At 38.1% G+C, this 19172-nt stretch overlaps 1 protein-coding gene across 1 annotated transcript in view; it reads left to right on the forward strand.

Annotated features, from left to right (window-relative positions):
- The first annotated feature begins 598 nt into the window (after positions 1 to 598).
- Positions 599 to 19172, forward strand: part of LMO7 (LIM domain 7) — a 43551-nt gene continuing 24977 nt past the window's right edge. Inside the window, 15 exon segments of the mRNA XM_009577873.1 lie at positions 599 to 627; positions 1039 to 1152; positions 1638 to 1836; positions 2980 to 3232; positions 3698 to 3997; positions 4367 to 4657; positions 4917 to 5117; positions 5580 to 6006; positions 6008 to 6297; positions 7818 to 7847; positions 10136 to 10253; positions 11442 to 11584; positions 12947 to 13388; positions 14169 to 14495; positions 17459 to 17573. Of these exon segments, the coding sequence (XP_009576168.1) occupies positions 3018 to 3232; positions 3698 to 3997; positions 4367 to 4657; positions 4917 to 5117; positions 5580 to 6006; positions 6008 to 6297; positions 7818 to 7847; positions 10136 to 10253; positions 11442 to 11584; positions 12947 to 13388; positions 14169 to 14495; positions 17459 to 17573 (2899 nt within the window). The 5' untranslated portion in view covers positions 599 to 627; positions 1039 to 1152; positions 1638 to 1836; positions 2980 to 3017.

A 19172-nucleotide genomic window follows, 5' to 3' on the forward strand; every position in this document is an offset into this window, starting at 1 on the left:
TTTTTGAGAAACATGTATCTTGCTTAAAAGCAAACCAAACCCCTCCTTCCAGCCCTGCAACGTCTCTCTCCAGATGTCCCAGTTTCAGTTGCTCATTATTTGTCTGAAAAATTCTCTTTAGGCTGAAGCGTTCTCTGTGTCTGAGGGAAATATTTCGGAAAATATAATACGATCAGGAAAAAAAGTAACAATTGAATCTGCTTTCATATGGAACTGAAGATCTTCCTGGCTAATAGAGGCTATGTTTCCAAAAGTCGTTAGCTTGTTTTCCACTTTTATTTTGTTGGTAACTAAAAATCTTAGCTAATTAAAAAAGCCCAGAGCCTTTCTGAGTTCTTCTCAAATCAGAAACTATAATAGATCAGCTAGTTTCTTGCTTTATATGCAATGGTTGAAATAAATAGTATGGAGTTATGCCTGTGAATTCGAAGCAAATTGCTTTTTATTTCTTTTGGAACAGTCATAGTTGCATATTTTTTACTAGCCTCTAATTGGGCTTGAAACCTTTTAAATCTCAAATAATAATTAAATTTTAAGTCAGAGATTTTAAAAGTTTTTGTTCTGTTTTGTTTTTCTCATTCCCTGCCCTACTTCAGACCGGAGGAGACCAACAGAAGAGTGAAAAACGTAAGATACGCTTACTTCAATGCTTTCTGAAACCATTTCACACTAATTCTGATTAAATATTTTTAAGACATTTCTGTTTATGGCGCTATCATGTTTACCTTATTCTTCAGCTTTTCATTTATCCAATGCAAATTAGTGCCATCTTACAATGATCTCTACGCAGCTTACTCTCCCAAATAAATGTAATAATTAGAAACAGTACTTATATCTGGTTACTTGAGATAGATGAAATGCATCGTAACACTCTTTAATTGGTTTTGGTGGAGATCCTAGCTAATGCTGTAGACAAGATTTTACACTTCGTTGTGGAAAACATCTCTAACAGCATGTTGAGATGCTTTTATACTGGTACATGGTTTGAAAGGAAAGAATTAAGTTTATGTTTGATTTTTTTTGTTTGTTTGTTTTTAGGTTTTGATTACACTATACTGGCTTGGGAGAAAAGCTCAAAGTAACCCTCATTATAATGGTCCATGCCTCAATCTTAAAGCATTTGAGAAGTTATTAGGGCAAGCATTGACTAAGGTAAGGAATCCAAGAAGAATAGTAAACATATAGCCTGAATTTTATAGTTTGCTATACATTACAGCATCAACTCTAAACAATCTCTTGGGGGTTTAATTTTATTCTTCATTTGGAGAACTTGGTCATTTGTTTTGCTTGTTTTGCTTGCTATCAAAGTCCATGTGAAAGGAATGATTTTTAGCTTTCACTGGTTCTTCTGCTACCCATATAATAATGAAATTCAGAATCCACCTGCTCTATTGATGTGGTAGACTGTGAAAAGCCTTGTCTTGCTTGCCTTTAGCCAGGATAAGAGAAATTTAAGACCTTGTGTTGAATCTCCTATGCAAGCTTTTGTATATGTCGTTTTTAGGGGTTTGCAGTAGTCTTTGGTAAAGTCTGTTTGTGCGCTCAAAATGCATTTTAAACATTTTTGAGCAAAAACTCCTGAGTAGCACTTGCACCTTACATTATTGCAAAAGACCTTTCAAAACTTACTCTCATAGGCACTTGAAGAGTCCAGCCACCTGAACAGAAGTGGCAGGGATAGTGGGTACGGTGATATTTGGTACGTTGACCGGGGAGAGCCCTTTTCGTCTTCTGCTAGCCATAAAAGAGACGATTCCTTTGATAGCTTGGACTCTCTTGGTTCAAGATCCTCCACAAGCTTTTCATCAGATATAACCTTGAAAGGTGGCAGTGAAGGTATGTTTCTTCCTCTTTCAAATCTTCTGTTGACATATGTCTTACGAGTGTGAGAGAAGACAATGTACTTCGGGTGCCCAGTACATAAATTGGCTTGAAAAGCCACTCTGGTTTTGCAATTGCCGCAGTTGCATTTTGCTTAAGCAAATATTGGCCTTTAACAGTTGGTAGAAACAAAGCAATGCGCACATGAATTTTCCTAGGAAGGGTTGCTGGGAGTCTTGCTCTCACAGCTGCATTAGGGTGTGTGTGGGGGGGGCGTATTTTCCCATAGTTCAGGAAGGGAAATTGCTAGAATTCAGATTCTGAGGGGATCACCTAAAATGCAACAGCTGCAAAAATCTCTTGCCTTGTTCCTAGTGTGGATGTATCAAACCTCTATGTCTTCACTCCTTTTGTGAATATTCAATATTCAATAGGTTTTTTTCTCGCCTAGGTTAACAACTGAATAGTGGTTGTTACTTTTGATAGTTTGTCATGGAAAGAAAGGTAACAAGAAGAACGTTTGTGACATTGGATCCCTGTACTCCAACCTGTGTTTCTCTCCCAGTTTTAAAATTCAATACAAACTTGTAGTCTAACTTAAAGTTATAAAAATTGTGAGCTTTTGGATTTTATTCCATGTGAATAACATACAATCATTGGGCCAAGGCCACATGGAGCATTTCTGACCTGAGCAAAGCAACATGTAGCCATGCTACATATGTGACGTACCCTGGGCTTCTACTGGGCGTTAATCTGGTGAGATGAGCATGTTGCTATACTGTTTGCTGGTAACTTGGTTTTGTTAGTAAATTTGAGTGGCAAGTATGTTTTTAATTAAAAACTTGTGTGCTGTTTTATGTCTTCAATCTAGAGGTTAGTGCTTTGTTTCCTGCAGGGAGCGGTGATAGTGAAAGAATGGAACAAATGCAGTGGGGGCATGCAAACCAAACTCAGCTTAATGGACCTTATCGCAGCTTTGGCACAAACTTCTAAAAATACCTCTCCTGCTGTCCTGTCAGTAGCTCAGCAAGTTTGCAGCCGGAACATCTTGAATGTGGAGTTAAACTGATTTTAGAATGTTTTGGTGCAAGTTCTAGCTAGAAGCTTGTGTCTAGAGAATAATGTTTGTGCCTTCCCTTTTCTCCCCTTTCTTCTAAGGTTGCGACAGTGACACTGAGTTGGAACTGCCTTTCAAAATGCATGACTCCCATAAAGATGACAGGTCTTACCGTAGGATTTCTGTGATTGAACCGAAACCTACCGCTGACTTCAATCGCTTCTTACCCAACAAAAACAAGCAGGTGGGGTATGTGCCGGCGCCCTTAAGGAAGAAGAGGACGGAGAAGAATGAGGACAACAGGAGGAGCTGGGCAAGTCCCGTCTTCACCGAGTCAGATGGAACATTTTCAAGGTACTGGTGTGCGGTCTTAGTAAAGGAGTCTTTGATTTAGGACCTCTTAAATAAATGATTTCTTTATTAGTTAGAGAAAAGCTGCTGTTGCTGCAATACGAAGTAAAGTATTTGAGTTTCCATATTTTAACGGGGGGGGTGTTTTGGTGTGGTTGTGTGGTTGGTTTTCTGTTTTGGTTTTATTTTTTTACTTTGTTCCACATAACTAGTTTTCTGGTGTTTGAGTAATGTTTTGAGGCTGGTCAGACTCCAGATAGAGGGGATTTAAATGGTCTTAAATGCAAGTTCACGAGAGCTAGACCTACAGTTTTAGTTTCTCATTAAAGCCTTCCAAAATATGGTGATGAATTTCGGTTGTCCAGCTTCTCGGTGTGTACAGATGAGATTAGTGGGCAGTTCTTGGGTTTCATCATTGCTTTCGTGACTTCACTGTCTTCATTCTGTTCCTGTTTTGGTCAACCTCAGTGGACGTGAAAGGAATCCTGTAGCTTCCTGCCAAAATAGCAGAGCCGAGTGTGGGCTCACAAATCCAGCTTCCCTCCAGATGATCTATGAGTATGACAGTGGCTCTGATTCAGAAGCTGAAAGAAGGCTGCCCGACGTGGTTATGGATGACTTAGCAAAACGTAGATTTCTAGTCAAAAAGAGCCCTGTAAGCTCTGCTGCACCTGGACATCATTTCGTGTTGCGCAATGACTCTCCTAAATCTTGCTCACAAGAAAGTTATCCAGCTGGTCCACTAGCTGCAATGCTTGAACCACTGAGGTCAGAGATACTAATCCAAGATCCAGTAACTATTGTATTACCCAAATTGCAGTCCATAAATAACTCCATAAAGTTAGTCTTCTAACTGGCATTTTAACACAGCTGATAATTCATTATGCCTTTTCTGTCAAACTTCATGTTTTTGTCGGAGGCGATAGGGTGCTGATATAACCCTTTAACTTTTTTTTAATTTTTTTTTTTTTTTTTTTTTTTAATATATATTATTATTTCTGGTGCTGCAGTGATGGAATTGAGAACTAATTTGCTTCATTCACGAGGTTGAACTCCTGAGCCAAAAAGCATGTCTTTTTGCATTCTTTATGTCAAGTTGCTCCTAAAATATCTTAACTGATTGGGTATTTTGAACAGTAACCAGAGGAGGCAGAGGCAGTTGGATACTAAAGAGGAAAACAAACCAAGAGTTAACATTCCTTCAGAATTATCTGGGTATTTTGATGAGGACGAGGAAGAAGAAATAGGCATCCCAAACATTGAAAAAGATGATCTCTATTTTCGCAAGCTAAGTTCTTCGGCGGCAAATACAGTGGTTGCTTTTGACAAATTTCTTCCTAAGTTTTGGACTCCAGAAGAAGAATTGCTATGGAAAAAAATCAGGAAATCCTCTTTCAAACCCTGGTATAAAGAGATTCAAGGGTTCAGGTGCGTTTTCATGCATGTCCCTGTTTCTCTCCTGTGTGCAAAACTTACAAATAAAGTGTAGTTGTATGACTCTATTTTTAGTTTTCTTTTTTATTGCCAGTGTAGCAGTATGATATGTTTCTTCTTTTTTCTTTTTTTTTTGAGAAAATAATTGAAATATTATTTCCATTACACTGTTGCTTACTGTGCAATTTACTCAATGAGTACACTTCGTGTTTTTCTTTCTTTCCCTCTGCTCGTTCTTTGTGCTGCTGCACAGTAGAAAGAAATCAGATTCTGAGGATGAGGAGTTTGCTTACAAACAAAGCTCTGCCATTGTTGCTAATCAACCAAGACCAAGTTTTGACTGGAGCAGCAGTTGCAGAAGGGATCAGAGCTATAAGCCAACTGCTGAATATGTGGGAAGCTCATTGTCACAGATTGCAGAAGGAAAAATCTTGGAGGCTTCTGATCGGCCCAGGTTGATATCGCTGCATGAGCTGTACTCTTGCTGCATCAAAAAGAAATGGCTGGATATGCAACAGCTAAATGAAATTAAACCATGTCCTGTGATGTCGTGCTTTTTTTGGTTATTACTATTTTGTTGGTTTTGTTTTGTTTTTTTTTTTTTAAATGTAGCTGTAAGTTGCAGGTTTTCTGAAACATGTAAATGCAAAAGCGTGACATGCTGTATAGGGTTACTGGCTTTATGTGTGAGCATGTAAGCGTGCTGTTTCTGAGCAGGTTAGTATGCTGTGATACCTTTACGTTGGTTGACGTGTGCTGTGCTACGGTTAGTGGTGGTGAATGCCAAGCGGCATAGTTGTACTGCTCGGGATACTGTAAGTCTAAACCAAATGTATATCACGATACATTGTGATCTGCTTGTCTCTTGCTAGTTAATGATATTTTTACTTCCCTCCTTTTGTTTTATATGCTTCAGTCAGTTTTCGTTACTTCAGGCCCTGCAAAAATACTCTGACTACTTGTCTTCTGAAACGAAGACCAAAATTGATCCTACTTCTGGCCCTAGGCTCATAAAATGTAGAAAGAATATTTCCTTTGTACCAGGATGCAAGCAAGGAGATGCGGAAAATGGGTGTCTGTATCCAGATTTAGAAAACGATGACTTGTTCGTTCGGAAAACTGGGGCTTTCCATGTGAATCAAGTTGTTCTCCAAGACCCCCGGTATTTAAAAAAATTCTCTGAGCAGGAGCCTCCCCTAGAGGGTGAGATAATTCTGCAACCCAGAGAGGGCCAACCTGTGATTCCAGATTTGGAAAAGGACGACATGATTTTCCGTAAAATCCTCTCTCAGAAAAAAGAGGTGCCTTTATCGGGCGCTCCAGACAAGTATCACCCGGCACTCAAAAACTGATCTGTGGAGTCTTCCGGAGGAGATCCGCTCCAAATTTTTATGTTTACTTGAAAAAAACACGATACCAGAGGAAAAAAAGAGCAACGGCAGAGTGCTGTCACCATCTTCCCGCCATAAGAAGGATGATATGCTGACGCGCAAGATTGAATCTTGGAAGGTGGGAAGCAATGTCCAGCCAGTAAATTTCATCCCGGGTCCATGCAGTGAAGAAGACTGGAAGAAGTGGGAAGCGATCAGGGAGGCCAGCAAAGTTAGACACAAGAAGCGGCAGATGGTGGAGAGGTCAGGTTGTGTCCTGCACGGATTGCGCTTGAGTGCAGTTGAGCCCTTTCCATTCAGAAAAGCATCGTCTTGTGCTGAACCATTCGTAGAGTGCCAATCTGCTATTTGTTCGTGGCATCCTGGACAAACTTTTTATTTGCTTTGAATAGAAGCTCATGACTGCAATACCATATTTTCAACAAAAAAATTACAATGTTTTCTAGTTTTAGGCTGCTATTTTAAAGAAAATATGTTATCATTCCTTCAGGCTCAAAGTTCTGCATAAGTTTCTTTCCATGGTTGAACATGAATAGTGATTATTCAAAAGACTGTGGAGGCTAGAAATATTTTATTTTTTTCCCCAATAGAATTGGTAAAAGCATTTCTGAAACACATGAATGCTTTAACAACAAATTCTGGAAATGGGCGTTCTGATATTCTTGCTTGCACCTAAGTTTGAAAATGCTTGTAAACTGTCCTGCCACAGTTTTGATATGATTAGATGAGGTGAAAAAAAAATTAATGTTGTTTTGTCCACCCAAAGTCACGGTGCATGCAAGGTGTATGTCCATGTAATATTAAATTCCACTGTGACGTATTTTATTTTGCCAGTATTTTCCCCCTGCTTTCATATAGTCCTGATCAATACTTTCCCCTAATCCTTTCCTGGTATACTCAAAATTTCTCTTCTCTGACTGAATATTGTTTTTAACTACTTCCTAGCTCTCCTTTGGATTTTGTACTTACTGAGGGAGAGTGGGGTTTCGAATGTTTCCTTAGCTCTGAAAATACGGCATTGCAAGTTGCAGTTGTCCCAGCTGTGCATCATTACTTTGTGACTAAGACACTTCCATGTTCCAATGGATACTTTGATGTCGCTGCATTTAATTTTTAAGCTTAATACTGTTAACAGAGTGCAAGCTTCACTGAGGAATATTTCTGAAGTGCTTGAAAATATTTCACGTTTTAAGAATTCATTCAAAAGAATAAAATACTCATATTCAAGAATACTAAAAATCCTCTTGAATCACACTGGATGAATTTGGTTCTCCATTTAATGTGCTAAACTTCTATATATGGCCTTTTATTCTTATCCATTCCAAGTATTACTTTAATTTAGTATCAGAGATGATTGAAGTAACAAGAAAACAGCCTCTGTAAGCTAGGCTTCTTGTTGGGACTCAAGTTAATTTTCATTTCTTGAAATGAGTATCTTTTGAGCATCATGCTGTTCAGCAGCACTGGAATAAGTGATGCAGAATTAATTCAGGGCTCTATTCGTGCAGTATTGCTAAATCAGAAGCATTGGAAACTTGCAGGCAGCCTTGTTCTGTCAGTTTTCTGCCCAGCTTACACATCACAGAAGTCCTGATGTGCTTCTTGACTAGTGTCAGATCTCTGATGTGCTCTTCCATGCTGGCTGGTCCTCAAGCTTTCAATTTCCCCTTCACTTAGTGAGAGTGCTGGTGTACTGGTGGTGTTAATGTTGTTATGAATATCAAGACACTGAATCTTTTCTTCTTTGGTTTCTGATTTCTCAGACTGTTTCAAAAGCTTTCTGATGAGCAAGGGTAAGTTTTATAAAAGCTCGAAAGATCGTAACGCTATTTTTGCCTCTTTAAATTTTCATGCATGCACAGTAGCTAAAAAACCCATGCTGGAAACAACTCATGCATGCTGCTTTGTTGTTCTGTGCTTGAGCAATTTACGTAACAAATGTAAGAGACTAGAAGCTATGCGCCTGGCAAAAGTTCTCTCTGGCGTCTAGGGTATCCGTGTTATGGTTATCAGGCAGCTTGAAAATCAGCTCTAGTATAGTGAAGTACTTGGTGTTCTGTATTTAAATTAGGCTTTAAAACATTCAGAAGTGTAAAGGAAGATTAGTAGATATTTTATTTTGAAGGCTGTACAGCTAGAATTTGAAAATAATTAACGACATGGTATTTATTGTGGGATTGATGAATGGTCTGTGGTTATTTTATATACTCCAGGTTATTGAATCCTCAGTGGTAAACTTACTGGTTAGTGCCATGTGAATTTAGGTGTTGCTTACGATGTACTTTGACTCAAAGAGAAATATTTTTCCATTTACTGTGTGATGGCATGTTAAGTATTTGGTTATGCATGGTGTTCTAATTTTTTTTTAAAATGTACATTTATTTATTCACTTATTTATTTTTACCCTGAGGCAAAACCTGGTAAATGACTAAACACTTCCAGAAGAAGCAAGAAATGTTTCAGAAGAAGTTAGATGTTAGGGGAGGGAGACTCGGAAGGCTCAAGTCACTAGTTAGATTTTGAAGTTAAGACTAGAATTGAAACTAAAATCCTGTTCCTCGTACTTAGGGTATATTGTATTTAGGTCTAGATTTTCCTATTTTGTTGCAGGCAGGTGTAGAAACTCGAGAGAAAGAAAAGGAAACCCTAGTCATGTAAGTTTTCTTGAACTCATCTGGAACAATTTTGATACTTGCATACACTTCAGTTACCCAAAACTGTTTCTACATGTGATATAACTTAACCATAAGAAAAATGAGGAAAAGAACTGTACAAGAGAAGAGTTTCTGCAATAGTGACCAGGAGATTTTTGCTAAATTTGGCATTCTTTCCATTCAGAAAATAGACAAGCAAACAGGTATGATGAGTTAATGCCCTAGCCTTTATTTCTAGAGGCCAAAGTCCAAAGTCTTATGTTACCCACGAAAGGGAGTTGGGCCTCTTGGGAGGAAGTGAGAGAGTCTGGTTTGTTAGTTCAGAGCTCTCTCGCTATGTAACAGATTAGAGCAAGGCCCTGTGCTGAATCAGTTTTGGTTTTAACCTGATTTTCCCTCGTATCAGAGAAGTGCCACATTTTCAAGACCTGTTAGAACTTGGTTACACCCCTCCATCATTCAGATTTTGTTCGGATAAATGCAAACAAAAGTATTTTTGAAAAAATAAAACTAAAATCCAGAAGCCTAGCTTTCCTTTTACATTACAGCATTGAACCTTATGGTGAAACACTCGCATTTTTCTTGGTGTCTCAGAGCCTTGTGGTCAGGTCTGAGCAGGAGTCTTGTCCTATACCTAAATTAAAAGTCCTGTTATGTTTATCACTGCAGTGTGAAAGACTAAAGGAAAAAATAGCATTGGAAAGAGGGGGAAAAAAGCATGAAAGGTGAGCTTTGAGGAATTTAGATTAAAGGGAACTCGTGAGTAGGAGTTCATGGTAGCCGTGTTGAAGAAATTGGTGAGAAGATGGCTGTGTTAGCCATTCCGTCTTGGATGGAAAGGATCGGGAGGCTTGGGGAGGAGTAACGTAGGCTAGTGGAGCCCATGACATGCATGAACTGAGCATTTAGCAGTGAATGACTTTTATCTTCTAGAAACGAGCATCAATAACTGACTTGATTTTATGATTAGCCTAAGGAAGGAAGGAAGGAACGGGAGGTGATTCTGGGGCTGTTACTGGAGAGAAGTGGTGAAAGGATGGGAATTTGGACTCGTGGAGGGGGACGCCTTTTAGGTCAAAGAAAGGAGTAAGGTCAAAAAAGAGAGTAACAAGTTTAAACAGAAGTAGCAGTCGGGTACGAGGAGCTCAATGTGAATGATCTGCGTGGAGCTGCTACAGAGCTGCTTATTCCCTTAACCTGGTTTTATTTGCTCAAATATGCCACTACTGACTTGAGTGCTGGCCCTAGAGCATGTCCCAGCCTTGCTCGTTCAGCTGCCCGTGTGTTTCCTGCTCTATTCGGAATAACACTCAAGAGCGCTCAGTTGTACTAATATAAATATCTCTCTCTCTCTCTCTGGAAGGTTTCGCTTGCATAAATGATGGCTAAGACGTGATAAAGCCGAGTATTCTTTTTTTTTTTCTTAGGAGTAAATCTTTGAATGATGTCAGCGCAGAGGAGCTGCAGTCATTGCGCAAAATCCGTTACGAAGAGCTGCAAAGGATAAAAGAACAGTTACAAGAACAAGATCTAAAGTGGCAAGAAGTAAGTTCTCCTTTTCACCCCTCCTCACGTGTCCTGCAAAAAAAAGGGCTGGGTGCCACCTACCTTCAGTGTCCCTAGAAAACAGGCTTTGGCATGCGTGCAGCAATTTATGGGGCTGTCTTCTAAAACGATCCATCTCGTGGAACTACGAGTGGTTTTGGGGATGTCTGTTTAATGCAGAATCGAAATTATTTTAAATATCATCATAAGTACCTGATTAATGCTTCAGGATAAGACTTGTATGTATTGTAATAAAGCCTCCAGGCTTGATTTCTGTGGACATAAAGAAAAGTTAGGGTACAGTTTCATGTATTATCTGAAATTTGTGAATACTTTTTTTGTGAAACGATTGGAATGTCCCAGTATTTGATCCTTTGAGAGAAAGGAGGGAAATAATATTAACTTGTGCAAATTCTTGAGGCTCCTATCCCCTAATAATTCTGTCTTAAATCCAGCTTGTAAACTGATGTGATAGCTTTGCACAGCATCATAAGGGTATCTGAAGACCTTTTCTTTTTTATTAAAATCTCTGCTTCATAATGATTACCAAAAAGAAGCTGAAATTAAGAACAGAGCACCAAGCAAGAAGTTCATAGTTGTTTGTTTAATGCATCTAAGCGATCTCAGTTCTAATATTCAGTACTTCTCTTAACTCAGCTCTGGTATTTCATGGAGAATATTGCCAGTTCACGTTGTGGTTTTACAGAAATGAAGAAAATACAGAAGTATATGTTTTCAATTTAGAATTTAAGGCATGTTTATTCTCAAGCTAATGTATCAGTCTAACATAGTAGTGATTTGGAAAAAAAAAAACCCAAACCCCAAAGCCTACAAGAAAGAAATACAGATGGCATTTGCATTAGTTTTCAACTATGTGTCATTGGGTGAATGAATTTTATTCTAGAATAAAATTGAAAATGTTAAGTGGGGAAAAAAAGGGCAAACCATGTACTTTTCCACTTGTAGTCCAGTAATTACAGTTGTTAATTTTAACAGGCAGTGAGCCTGTAACCCTAACTGAAATATGAGAACCCCTTTATCATTTAGGGGGAAGGTGCACGAAAATGTGTTTGTGATGCAGACATGCAAATAAAATCAGGGCAGTAGGCAGCGTGTAATGGGATGCCTCTGTAGATTTACAAGGTCTTGAGAAAATCCAACTGTATACGTTCATGATAATTCTTATAGGATCTAGCAAAATGGAAGAATCGTAGGAAGAGCTTCACTTCCGAATTGCAAAAGAAAAAGGAAGAGAGAGAAGAAATAGAAAGGAGAGCCTCTGAGGTGTCTGAAAGGAGTACCAAGTCACTGAAAGAAATGCAGCAGGAGAGGTAATGACCCTAATGGGAGTATTATGTTGAAGAACTTAAATCTGAGCATTTTTATTCCCTTGAATTCTTGAGCAGCTTTTACTGGCAAGTTGCAATTGATTCTGCAGAGATCTCAACAATTTTAGTTGCAAATTATAGTGTAGAAATCTAGGCAATTGAAGGGTAGAATATGGTCTGGTAATGCATTGTTTTCACAGAATGTTAAACAGCTTTGCTCTATAAATGTTGTTTTACTCTGCTATCCATAAATAAATGTATTGAGAAGTCAGTATTTGAATCCACTTTAAAGAGGTTAAAACAATAGTGTTGAACTGGATAATTGCCTTTTTTATTCTTGGATCAGCTTAACTATTTCTCTTTCCTCTACCACTGCATTTGCTATTCTTTTAGCCACTGTGGATAAGTATAGCCAGAATTTTAATGTATATCACAGAGCTGTAAACCTTTACTTGATTTCCCCTCTATCCCCAATTGTTCCTCTGGGTATTTACAGAACAAGATTCTCTCTGACGAGTAAGAAGTGTAAACTGAGTAGCACAGTACCATTTCTACTGGTGACAGGGGTTTTTTGTTTGGTTGGTTTGGTGGTGTGTTTTGTTTGGTTGGTTGGTTTGTTTTGTTTCTTTTTTTGTTTGTTTTAAATGCATATATGACTGAGATGAAGGGAATATGCACATGGCATGTATTTATAAAAGAAATTTAAATAAGTCTTAAAACAATGTTTTGAGTTTCTGTACTTTTTTACTTACTTGTGAGGACAAAAATTAGTCTCTTGAATAAAAATACAGATGCTAATTGTATTGAATGTCCACTATCATCAGAATCTTAAAAATGATGTGATAAACATTATCTCTGCAGTGGTTGTTCTTTTATGACAAAGCAATGAATAGTAGGAAAAAAAAGTCTGAACTTCAGGACACCATCTTATTTTGTTACCTAAAGTTCAATATAGCGTTTTCATAGAGCAGAGACATCAGCAGAGCTGTACAGTTCAGGCAGTGTTATGGGGCTACCTTCTTCCCATTCTTTCCTCAATAAACTCTGAATTTCTGAGGATATGTAACTTGAATAGCTATATCATTTTCTTGGCAAAGAGATTTCTGTCATGGTGGCAGCCTGATAATGTGACAGTAGTATGCGTGAGTGTTATGGGAGTGTTGAAATGGGGAGGAAGGGGAAGAAGGTGGATTTAAAAATATATTAAAATACTAATATTTTTAAATTATGCCATTCATTTTTATAGAGTGGAGATGTGTTTCTCAGTTTGTGCTCTGCCTTGAGCATTCAGTAGTCGAAAGACTTAGGGCCCGCCTGTTTGTAAGGTCACTTTGTCTGGTATTTTAACACGCTCTGTCCCCATAGGGAGGACAGAGATCAAGACTCTTACGGCCAGCGAAAACATGAACGCAGATGGACGTATTCACTGAATGACGATGTGTTTAGTGAAGAAAAACCACCTTCCACACGGTCAGCAGCAAAAGATTACCTTTTGGAAGAAGATACCTCCTACAGCATTAAGGACAGCAAAAGCGCGTATGCCGCACAAGCGCGCAAGGACAACCTGCCGGAGAGCTCGGCCGCTCGTGAAGCTCCTGCTCCGCCGAAGAGCCTGGCAGAGGAGCAGAGCTCGGCTCTTTTGTCTACCCGCTACTCGGTGAATGCTCAAACTGGGTCAGCTCAGGTTTCAGCTTCTCTCCCGAGAAGTTACCAGAAAACTGATACCTCTAGGTTAACATCTGTGGTTACACCAAGACCTTTTGGTGTCCACTCAAGAGGAATCTCGTCACTTCCACGGTCGTTCACGGTAAAATTCCGCTTCATTCCTGAAGTTTTTAGATGTTGGGGTCTTGGATGCCTGGGGGAACAGTAGAGTTTTAATATTCGTTGTTTTTTAAAAAACCGTCTGCTGTTTGATGAAGGCTGTACTAATAGAGCAGGCAATTCTGTCGTGGCTTTAGATGTTTACTCATGTTTCTGTACTTAAAGGCACTCCTAGAAATAAGGCTGATAAATATATTTGGTAGAATAATCTTTTTATTACTTGTAGTAAGTCTCCTTAGTGCTCCTTATCAAAAAACCTGCCTTCATCGGATGTAATTGTCTGAAGCTAAGTTAACATAATTAAGTGTTAAAGACAAATTTTTCAGGTGATATAAGTTTCCTCTGCTCTGCTGACTTTGTTGAAATTGAAATTTTATGCCAGCCTAAAATTTGCCTGCTCAGTAAAGCACTGAAACACAGAAACTTACTTAATTTTTTTCCCACTCTCCCGATTACTATGTCGATTTTCATAGCTTTCTCCTAAATCCCTATTTGTCTCAACTTAAAAAATTGTAAGAATGCAAATAATTCTAAGCAGACGATTTTAACAAGTTTATCTTAAAACGTCTGTGCTATTTATTCTGCAGGCACTTCAAGAGAAAAAAAATATGTTGCTCTTCTTTAAAGTGGGTAATTAGTAATGGGTGCAGTAACCAGAATTTGCATGAAAGGGAGAAGTTTTTTTGTTAAATATTTAGATTGCTGAAAGATTAGGGATTTTTTTTTAAAGCACATATTTACCAAACTGTCATTTTTGTCCTAGATGGATGATACCCAGAAATACAATGGAGAAGTGGAAAAAGCTAAAAGAACTCAAACTTTGTTCACTAGCAGTTCGTTTTCACAACCAGACTCTGCACACCCTCTCTCCGCTAGTGCATGCAGAAGCAGAGGTGAGGAGGAGGAAGAGGAAAAAGAAGGTGTTCAGGCAACACCACCTCCTAGTTTGGTGTTACCTGTAAAATCCCAAGACCAAGATGCTGGAAGCAGTATTCTTAAACCAGAATATTGCTCTCCTCCTGATTCTCTTTCACTTGCATCTTCTACAGAAAATGTGAGTCTGCCAGAGCCTGAAGGTTCAAAATCCCTGGTAAGTGTGGAAATAATGTGATTCATTAGTGTAACTGAATGCTACAGTAAAAGAAAAAATAAATAAAATTATATCTAATGCAAATATTTTTTGGTAGTGAGAAAACAACTCAGAGAACTACTGTTTCCTTTGATTTAATTCAGGGGAAAGAGAATATTTGGAAAGAAAATAATTGGTTCTTTTGCTGCATTTTCCCCTACCCTTTATATTTCCTGTGCTTAATTTTATTTCTCATTCTAATTCAAAATAGTTATTCTAAATATTGTTTGATGCTTGCAAAGTTTTTGTTATTCTCCAAATTAGCATATTGTGCGCACAGTCAGGTATGTCAGTTAGGTGAATGCTCTGAGCTGCTGTAGCATTCATTTGCACTTTTAAGCTGGTGGTGGAAAATAAAGATCAGCTTTTCAAAGGCGAGCCTTAAACATTAGTATCATACTATCCTTTTTTCCATCTGTTATGGCTTGAGCCCCCCCTTTTTTTTTAAATAGTTATTTACTATAAATTAATCTAATTAATGTTCACATTAATGAATTTTAAAGCAAATCACCATCTCTTTGTGTATGTGCTTAGGCAGGAGTTGGGTCTTTCAATGTTTTTTTGGAATATGTATCTTCAAGTGCTGTTTCCTCCAACTGATTGCATGTTTCACATGTAAAAAATGACCAGCAATAGCTTTAATTGTCGATACCTTTCCGTAATACCTAATGATGTGGTTCATACCCCTTGACAGATTAGAGATGAATACTTTGCATTCCTGATGCTGCTGTAAAAGTTAATTGTGCCGGTTGCTTGGGTGACGATCATAAGATCTTGGATGCTGATTTATGAAATCACTTCCCCCACTAGCTTTTTATAAATTCAGTCACTTTGAACCATTCTTCTTCCTAATCACTTGTGGAAAAGGAACACATTTCAGTTTAATACTCCTGATACCCCTTGGCCATTTCAATGAAATTATCATGATTTTTTGAAACTGTGATTGTTGTATAAGGAAAGAGATCATGATCATTTTTTTTCTGTGTGGTAGCAAAAACAGGCAGAGAAGTTACTGTTCTAATCAGTGAAAACATAGATTAGATTTGGGTTCTTAGTATCACTTTAAGCAAGCCAAGTGAGAACAAAATGTAGTAGGTCCATGGGTTTTTTTCCTGTCATTAGTCACAAGATTATAAATTGTCCTTCCTGCAAATGAGTAATGTGGGTTTTTTAAATAAAAAATTTTAAAAAATTTTTTAAAAGGCTTGTGTTGTGCCTCAAACAAGCTATAGCTTAAGGAATGCAAGTTCCATTTGGCATGTTTGTAAATCATTACCAGAGTTGAGAGATTGATATAGTTCACTAGTCATCAGGGCAATAACACCAGGTTTGTGGAGTACTAAGTGCTTTGGAGACGACCTGTCCAAATGATGAAGTTCAGTGTACAAAGTCGCGTTACTCCTCTGACAAGAGGTAGGTTTGAAGAAGAACCGGGTTGGGATGGTGGAAATAAAAATAACAACAACAGTAATTTCCAAGAACACACTCAAATTCAAAAGCTTTATATGTGCTCTAGCCCAGTGTGCTAACCTGTCTATTAGTTGACTCACTTTTAATGTGCCGTTACTCACTTAAGGACTTGGGTTGTATGGGAGCATTTGCAAGCTAGTAGCTGTGTTTTGAAGAAAGGACTTAATTTCTACCCTATGCTGTAACGGGGAATTCGAAATAACAGAATATTCCTGTAACACGAGGTGAAACCTCAGGATGTTGCCTTGCAATGTTGTTGTCTTCTGCACCCAGCGCTCGGGCACTGCTGAAGCCTCCTCTGGCTGCATCCCGCCCGGAGGCTCCAGATAACCACATCTGCTTGGGCAGTGCTCCCTGCAGCTGCCTGTTGTATCCTACCAACATCGGAACTTTGGGGAATTGGCTTAGATACCTAGGCTTCTAAATATTTTAAGTTAGGGAAAATTAATCCCACCCTTCAGGAAAGCTGGTTCGCTAGGCAACTAAAATGTAGGTGTACACTTAGTACACCAAATTTAGTACACGTGCGGGGGTCTCCTCCATGCACGCGTTGCTGGAGTGTATCTGTTTTAAGAGTGTTTGACAGAAAAAGTCTATAACTTTATTTTTTTCCTTTTATAACAATATCAGTTCCATGATAATGGAGTGAAAAGCATTCATTTGGGTATTTTAATTGTTTTTTAGTGAGTTCACATTAAAATGTTAATGTATGCAACACATGTTCATAATATAGTGTGGGACTGAAAGCAAGTGTTCCAAAATGTTTTCCCAATCAAATATTTCTGTAGTTTAAAATGATAATGTTAGGTTTTGCTTCTGATTTTGAAAGCATCTTGAAAGTCCACTAGAATGGAAGATCTGGATTCTAGCTAATGCTGGGATTAGCTTTATTATCTAAGGCCTCCACTACAAAATCCATAGCAAGCTAGTATTTCACACAAAATTAAAAAGGTGATTGTTCACCCAAGTAAACCCAGTTGCAGCATTGAGCCTAAAGGAAACTGATGATGCCCACTGTAGGATGTGCAAGAAAAAAAAAAGATGAATTACTGTTATCTAGCTTTTTCACATCTCTGTTTGACTGATGCTCTCTCAGGAGGCAGTAGTGCGTTCCACAAATTCACAAGACTATCCATGAAGATCCATTTAGGGGTTTAGTTTCCTCAAATTTCTTACATTTTGTAGCATCGTGTTACACAACATTTAAAGTAAGAGAAATGCACTGCTAAATATATGTGTAGAGAAAATATAAATGTAAACAGAAAACATACCTGTTTGAATAAAAAACAAATGAGTTAGTTAACTGACTTCAATACTGTTTCCTTTGTCTATGATACTAATAATAGATGATTAAAGTGCACATTGTGAGCAGCCTCCCTTATTTAGAGGATAAACTTTCCCTCATTTAGATTCCTGTGATACCAGATACTGTAGTGTCATGTTTTATTTTTCAGGAACAGTACAGTGAAATGAGAATCAGTATAAACCAGAGACCTGGCCACAGTCGCAGCTTTGGGTTTACAATAAATTGGAGTTCTTCGGGGACCTTTGTACAGTCAGTTGAAGAAGGTAAATGTGTATTAACTGCACAAATTTTTGTTCTTATGTTTAGTTTGCAGAGGCTTCTAAATAAAGGCATTTGCTGTTAAGAATGCTCGTATATTTTAAAAAACCAGGTGGAGAATTGAAAAATCAATATTTAGTTTCCGAATGTATTTCTGTGAATCCTCTTGAAACGGGTTGAATTTAGAAATACTAGAAACGTATTTTCCTGATCAAGGACATTTCTGTAACCATTGAAAAGGCATAAACGTGATTACTAAAACATTCACCAAACCCCTTACAGAACAGTAGTAAGGGGCACATACAGACTTCTAATATCCAGAATGTTCCTTTCAGCTAAGTTTAAAAGATTTCACTTCATACGGTTTGTAAACACATGCAGAGGAAACTTAGTTAGGAGTTAGTATTTTATTTCAATTTTCCATTTCTTAGTCATGTTGAATTTTGGAGACAGTTAATATTTTTAAGCAGTTGCTTGAACTTCTAAATTGATTTCCCAGTGCACTTTTTTTTCAGATAATACTCAGTTAATACTGAGGAAAAGCAAACATTTTTGAATTAAACATACATAAAGTTTATTTCTAAGCTTTAGTAGTCTTCTGCAGAGAACAAGCTCAGTTTTCTTAATTTAAAAAAATGCAACAAAACACAACAAAAAACCCCACAGCAAATCACATGTAATGCTTGTTTTCTGAACAGTGATCTTTCCCATTGCCAGTAATACTTGAGGAATATTGAATTGTGCCCTATCTTCTAGCTAACACAAGATCATCCTGAGAAAGGAGAAATAACTGGAAACTTCTTATTTAGTTAGCCCTTCATTATGCTTTCCAGAGAGGGAAAAATACCATTTAACAGTACTTACTGAGCAGCCTTGATTTCTACTACACACCCCCCACCATTTCAAATTCAATTTTTAGACCTCTCTTCACTATAGCTGGGTACTTCTCATAATTAGATTGTAACCGTTAATTTTCGCTTTGCATGAAGAATAACTTTCCATTTGCTTTTCCTGCTGCTAGGTTTCTGGTTTAATTTTGTACTTGGAGGCAGAGGACTGTCTCTTTGCACTGCCAGCTGTAAATGAGAAACCTGGGGGTAGTGAATGTTCTTGCTGGTCATTCTCAAAGGTCCACGTAGACTCTATCGCCAACTCTGTAGGCAAGGAGAAGATGAAGGCCTTGTGGCTGCTATCTTGGTTATGCTTTATTACCATTCTCACAAGGAAGGGCACAAAGTATAAAGATTGAACGGAGAATGGACCGTATCTTGGTATTCTTGTTTATAGCATGTGTTTTAACATCTTTTTTTCAACAACTGACTCATGTTGTATCCTTATTCAAAAGCTGTAGCTTCCTTTAAAGTAAAGAAGGATGAAAGAGGTGTACAGCCCGTTGAAAGAGTAGGATGTACTTTCAGCTGGGCACTTCTGAATGTTGCATTTCCTATTTTTAAGGATAAGTCGTAGGATAATTCAGGTTGGAAGGGACCTTGGAAAATCACGTAGAGCAAACCCCTGCTCAAAAAAGTGTCAAGACTGAATTGAGACCAGGTTGCCTAAGGCCTTACCCAGGTGGGTTTGAGACCTTCCAAGGATGGAAACTG

The sequence above is a fragment of the Fulmarus glacialis genome, unplaced genomic scaffold, assembly GCF_000690835.1.
Source record: "Fulmarus glacialis isolate BGI_N327 unplaced genomic scaffold, ASM69083v1 scaffold11885, whole genome shotgun sequence".
Taxonomy (NCBI): domain Eukaryota; kingdom Metazoa; phylum Chordata; class Aves; order Procellariiformes; family Procellariidae; genus Fulmarus; species Fulmarus glacialis.